Consider the following 6,082-nt stretch of genomic DNA (forward strand, 5'->3'; position numbering starts at 1 on the left):
CAGGGTCGCGGGAACAGGGGACCGGGTGACATGAAGTCCACATTCTGCAGATGCCAACAATGATGTGACACAGGATAGTTCTAACCCAAAAGGTTCAGAGTTTGAAAAGAAATTATAGCATTAAAGACTTGAGAAAAGAGAAATGAGAGCAGCAGGTTACTGGGGTCTGAGCCATAAGGTTAAACCCCAAGTAAGAGACAACCGGCAAGTGGAGGAAACTGCTCCACTGTTTGCCGAAGGATCAATGCCCTACATATGTGAACAGCACTCACAGACAACAAACTCACCGGGAGAAAAACGGGCAAAAACAGGAAAAGGTGATTTTCCATAAAACCCTCAAATTGGCAATAAAGAAAAAAGTTCAACTTCACCAGGAATTCGAGCTGTAAACTACACACAGCATCGTTCTTCCCGTCGAGACAAAGAAAACAGGGCCGTGCTGGTGCCCAGGAGGGTCAGGGGCAGTTTCAGAGGAGCCTCGGGCGGCCCACAGCCAGTGAGATGGGAGGGTGGGGCTGTACGATCATGGGGTCTCCGGGTCAGCAGATTGGGGGGGTCTCCCGAAGTCTCATTTGTCCTACTCGTATTTTCTCCTTTCTCTAGCATCACGCAGAGGCTGCTAGTTCAGCTCCTGAGGCCCCCACTCACAGAGGTGCTGACCCCTTGGGGGCAGTGGGCTCACGTGGGGTCACAGGCGGGGTGGGAGAGCCATGGGGAGGCCCCCAATGAGCCCCACACGGGCACCCACCCTTCCATGTCCCAGCCGGGGGCCTGGGCTCTCCCGTGTCCACGTGTGGCTGTTCGCTGGGCAGAACCGTGGCCTGCCGTCCACATGGGCATTAGCCCCGCTGCGTCGGTTCCGGCCCAGACAGCCCAGGTCCTCACGCCACGGTGACCCCAGAGCCACAGCCCTGCCTGCCACCCACAAGGCCTCACCCCCCGCGGCAGCCCCTCGGGGAGCTCGCCACTGCGCCCCTTGCTCCCGGGGCCGCCCCAGGCCCGCCCATGTCCTACCCAAGTGCGGCAGCGGGGCCTGGCGTCCTACCTCCATGGCGGCGTTGACGGCGGTGTCGGAACCCAGGCTATAGTCGGTGCCCGGGACGTTGTTGCTGATGGTGGCGGGGATGACGCACATGACAATGCACAGCTCCTCGTAGCGCCCGCGCGCCTCCACCAGCTGCAGCACCCCCTCGTAGGCCTGGGGGTGCACGGGCGGGCAGGGGCTCAGGGCTGCCCGCCACACTGGGCTGGGACCCGGAGGAGGCAGGACCAGGAGGAACGGGCTCCCAGGCCAGGCGCCCTCGGCCCTCCTCCCCTGCTGACCCGCCATGTGCCTGGGGTGGGGTGCCGGGACCCACCTGCTCCCGCCCCCGGGCCGTGACCAGGTGGACCCCGCCCAGCTAGCTGTGCCGCCGTCAGCCAGGGAGGCCGGACTCCAAGGACAGGAAGGAGGCCCACCCTGCTGTGACCCCATCCACTGGGGCAGGCGGCAGGGGGCTGCCCCCCGCCCCGGGAAAGGGCAAGAACGAGCAGGTGTCATTTACGGGGGCTGACCGAGCACCAGTGTCACCCCAGGGGTGGGCGGAGATGCTCAGAACGCCGCCGCAAGCTGCACCAGGGACCCCACCTCACAGGAAGGGGACAGGCCAGAGCAGCGAGGGAACACACAAGGCGGCCATGGGACTCGCCGCCCCAGGCTGCCCACCCCCACCAGGAGGCGTGGCGCCTCACCTGCCTCTCCCCTCCATCCCCCTGCGCCCCCCCCACCAGCACCCAGTTGCCGGCATCATTAAACTCTGTGAAGCTACACTGAACCCCGTGGCCCCCATGCGTCCGGCTGGCCCGTGGACTTCCCTGCACACGGGGTTTCCAGCAGAGCAGACACTCCGGAGTCCTCGCCCCGCCCTGGTCCCCTGCAGGGCCCTCACCTCAAAGCCACCGATGACCAGCAGGGCGTGGATATTGTGGGTACGGATGTTTCCCACGATTTTCTCCATGTAGCTCTTGGGCAGCGTCCTGCAGTGGGCACAGACCGGATGAACGCAGGCAGAACGCCAGGCCGCAAGGACCTGCGTCCACACGGCAGCCGACGCGGGGACAGCGGGCCCTGGACGGGGTGTGATTCCCTTCAGAGGTGGTGGCAGAGGCTCAGTGCCAGCGGACATGTGGGGCCAGCAGTGGGACGGGGAGGCCTGAGCACCGGCGAGGGGTGGGGTGGGGTGCTCTCCTCCTGCCCGCCCGGAAGCCCACTTCCTGCCCGAGACGATGCTCTCCGCTGGCATGGGGCCACCCGGGCAGCTTTCCTCTGCACAGGTGACCTCAGCGAGCTCCCAGCCACAAAGGGGCAGGCAGGAGGTCTGCAGCCCGCTCTGGGCAGGCCACCAGCCAGAAGCGGGGACCCAGTCCAGGGCCGCGGGGTGGGTGTCCCCTTGTAGCTCCCACCCCTCCTGAGCCTGCTCTCTGGGTTTCCCACCCCAACTGCCCACGGTGGCCAGCAAGCCAGGGCGCTCGGCCAGCAGCTCACCTCTTGGTCCCCAGCATGGAGCCGCCGCGGCCAAGCCAGCCAGCCACGTCATGCCAACTAACTTCTTGTACCTGTGGGGGCGGGAGGAGGGTGCAGCCTCAGGGGGACAGGCCAGGGGCACTCACCCATTCTTCCTCAGGTGACAGCCCTGTGCTCAGTGCGAGTACATCCGAGAGGGGATAGAGGCTGTGCCGGGCGCTGACCAGCGCACTGTAGATGCCACGGGGGCTGGCCCCTCTCCTGAGGGCCTGTTATCTGCCTTCTTTGTGGACCTGACCTGGGCCATCGCCTGGGACCTCATACCGTGAGCCCCTGGTCCTTGTTCGCTGTGAGCAAGCTGGGGGTGGGTCACACCACGACACACACGCGCCACCACGGCAGGCGCCGGGCCACGTCCCCGCTGCCGGCACAGCCGCACCTACCTGACCCTTGGCCAGGCCTTCGAAGCCATCGTGCACGACATACACTGTGTGGCCCTGGGAGATGCCGGACCGCACCGCCGAGCGCACCGCCGCGTTCATGCCAGCCGCCGGGGCCCCCACGTTCAGGATGGCCAGGGAGAAGTTGGTCTTCAGAGAAGACAAAGGGGACAGGAAGGTGAGCACGGGGCCAGGGAGCAACCAGCGGACCCAGACGGGAGTCAGTGAGCGCGCAGCTTCCGGAACCGGGCCCAGGGTCTCGAGGCTGCCCGCACTGTCCCGCGAGTGGACTCCCCTAGGAACGACATATGTCAGCCCTACAACTTCCACGAGTGTGTGGCCAAGACCCAGAGGAGCCATGGAGCAAGCTCGGCTCATGACCTGCCAGGGCCTTGGCCAAAGGCGTCAGCAGGACTTTGGTGGCCCTCAGCCAAGCGCGGCTTGGCGGTGCAGGTGCAGCCAGAGTCAGCGCCTGTCTGGAAGCGTCCAGCAATCACCCCGCACTCCGGGCTCAGGGCAGCCGGAGCCCCAAGTGCCTGGTGAGCAGCACAGATGCACAGCGAAGGGGCCACAGATGTCGCGGAAGCTCTCTAGGAGCCACGTTAATAAAGTGCAAGGAAGCGGGTGACAGTAGTTTTAGTAGTAGGTTTGGGTTAACGTGACAAACCAAAATATCACCTCAACCTCAGATCAGCATGAGAAACTCCCCATGGGCTCTCAGACCCGCTTTCCAGACCGTGTCCCCAGAGCCCAGCATGTGCTGGGCAGCTGCGTCCCGAGTGCTCCGTGACATGTGGCCGGCCAGCAGCTCTGCCAGGCAGCGTGGCTCTAGCGTGTCTGGGAACACAGCCCTGCCGCCCCAGACGCGGTCACACCGCAGCGGTTCCAGGAGGGGAGAGCACTCTGCCGGACTGGGGGTGCGGCCCATCCCTGACTAGCTCCTGGGACCAATGGCGGCCAGGACCCCACTGTCCGGGACGGTCTCAGTGGGACCCTTCCCTTGGCCCCAGGGTTTCAGAAACAAGTCCTGCTATCATCCTTATTTTGAAAAAAGCCCCTTTCACGAGGCTTTCAGCTACTTTAGAACATTTCATAAGAGCTCAATCTGCTCTGTCCTGACTTAAACCTGTGGGCCTGACTCAATTTCCTTCAGCTGTTGGCTCAGCAAGCGGCCAAGGTCCCCCCCGGGCCCAGACGCCGGCTGTTTGGGCGGGCTGGTCAAGCGACAGCCATGCCTCTCAGCTCACAGCTCAGACCCCAGACAGACGGAGGGTCCCCGGGCTCCCTGGGCCAGCTCCGAGCTCCCTGCTTCCTGGGCGCACCCTGACCCCGCGGGTGGGCAGCCCCCGGCAGCGGGGGCGGGCTCGAGGCGGTGACGGTGAGTGACCGAGGGTCCCGCGGCTCACACCACCTCACCTTCTCTTTGGAGACCTTCTGGTGTGCAAGCAGCTTGTAAATGTTCCAGTTGTTCTCAAAGCTCCTGCAAAGGAAGCCGGTCATGCATCATGCAGCCCACAGCCCACGGCCACACGCTCAGCACAGCCGCCCCATGGCCTGCCGTCAGCCACGGAGAAGGGTAGCACGGGCGCGCCCGCCACCCCATCCCTGGCACAATCGCTGGCTGGGCACCGCCGCCGGGCGGCAGAACAGCCCTGCAGAACACTGGCCTCGCCCTCAGCAAAGCGAGTGCCCCACACCCAGCCTGTGCCGGGTCGGGCCCGGAGGGCGCAGGAGGCAGGGCGAAGTCAGAGCTGCAGGTCCAGTCCCCAGCGCCGGCGCCGCCAGGCCAGGCCTGCTCCCACTGCTTCCTTCTGACGACCCCACCGGACGGCCTCTCCGCTCCGCCCTGCACGGCAGCTCCTGCCCACAGCCCGCCAGCTTCCCAGTCGCAGGGACCGCTGAGCCCCCGTTCCTGCTGTTCCACTCCATGCTGCTTGGCCACACACTCAGCAGGAAGGGTCTCAGGAGACGTGCAGCTCCACATCTCCAGGCACAGCCGTGTGTGAGCCACGCGGGAGTCTGCCATGGGCCCGCCGAACACACCGCCGCTCCGGCTCCAGGCCCCGCGAGGCCCTCACCTGCCGCGGAGCTGGATGGCCTCGTCGAACCTCTTCTCATCCATGGCCTTCTGCACCTCCTTTGTCTAAACGAAACAAGAAACCCAGACTGCAGGAGGCCTGGTGCACACTCACAGCGGCCGCCCGACCCATAGCCTCCGACACCCTGAGGCCACGACAGGAGGTGGCCGCAGGTAACAGGAGCAGCAGGACCCAGGGAGACAGGGTGGGAGGGACTTGTGCAGCAGGCCCACTGGGTGGGGCCCCGAGAGGCCCTGGAGGGACAGGTGGGCCTGTGGGGAACGGGACCCAGCAGCGCAGAGCAGGGCTGCCTCTCTTGGGAGCCCCACCTGGCCCCCTGGGGCAGGGCAGAACTTACCACCTGCACACACTCCATGAGGGGCAGCCGCACGGACTGGTTCCCCGAGAGGCTGACCACGCAGGCCTGCGTGTCCGGTGTGGCCTCCAGCAGCGCCATGACCGCCTCCATGCCCATCTTGCTGCTCTGAGCGGGGAGAGGGGCGGGCCGGCGGTCTCAAGCAGGTGTAGCCCCTCCCTGAGCCACGAGCGCATGACCCTTCTCGGCTCTGGGGCCACACTGAGCCGGCCCCCACGCCATGCACCCAACGTCCCTTCACCCTCAGCTTTCAAAGGCCCCGCCCCCAACACACACACACTGGTCAAAGCTTCTAGAACAGGTGGCACCAGAAAGGACATCATATGACCACCACTCACAAGAGCACTGCCGGGGGCTCGGACAGCCCTGGGAGGCAGGCTCGTCCCCCCCACAGTCACAGCCTGACAGCAGCAGGTGGAAGCCGGAGCCTGTTTCCAGGGCTCTTTCCGGTATAACAAGGCTTCTCGCTTGGGCCTCCGTGTTATGGAGACGGGCTGAGGGGCCAGGCTAGCCAGAACACGCAGGAACGGCCCTCCTTGGGGACAAATCACACAGGCGGACCCCGGCACAGCCAACGGGAACAGATGGTGCACGAGAAAACAAGGCCCGCGGTCACAGTGGCCTGCCCAGCGAGCAAGGCGGGCGCCACCCTGCCTCAGCTGCACCCGCGGACAGTGCTCCTGGG

At 65.2% G+C, this 6,082-nt stretch overlaps 1 protein-coding gene across 3 annotated transcripts in view; it reads right to left on the bottom strand.

Annotated features, from left to right (window-relative positions):
- The window catches only part of PFKL (phosphofructokinase, liver type), a 29,303-nt gene that overhangs the window by 4,463 nt on the left and 18,758 nt on the right, over nucleotides 1-6,082 (bottom strand). For all 3 annotated transcript variants that reach the window (XM_040621826.1, XM_040621828.1, XM_040621827.1), the window contains 4 exons: nucleotides 2,947-3,093; nucleotides 2,525-2,595; nucleotides 1,929-2,016; nucleotides 1,046-1,198 (listed from right to left, as the gene is read on the bottom strand). In XM_040621826.1, the coding sequence (XP_040477760.1) occupies nucleotides 1,046-1,198; nucleotides 1,929-2,016; nucleotides 2,525-2,595; nucleotides 2,947-3,093 (459 nt within the window). The remainder of the gene's footprint in view (nucleotides 1-1,045; nucleotides 1,199-1,928; nucleotides 2,017-2,524; nucleotides 2,596-2,946; nucleotides 3,094-6,082) is intronic.

Source organism: Ursus maritimus, unplaced genomic scaffold (genome assembly GCF_017311325.1).
Source record: "Ursus maritimus isolate PB19 unplaced genomic scaffold, ASM1731132v1 scaffold_4, whole genome shotgun sequence".
NCBI classification, from domain to species: domain Eukaryota; kingdom Metazoa; phylum Chordata; class Mammalia; order Carnivora; family Ursidae; genus Ursus; species Ursus maritimus.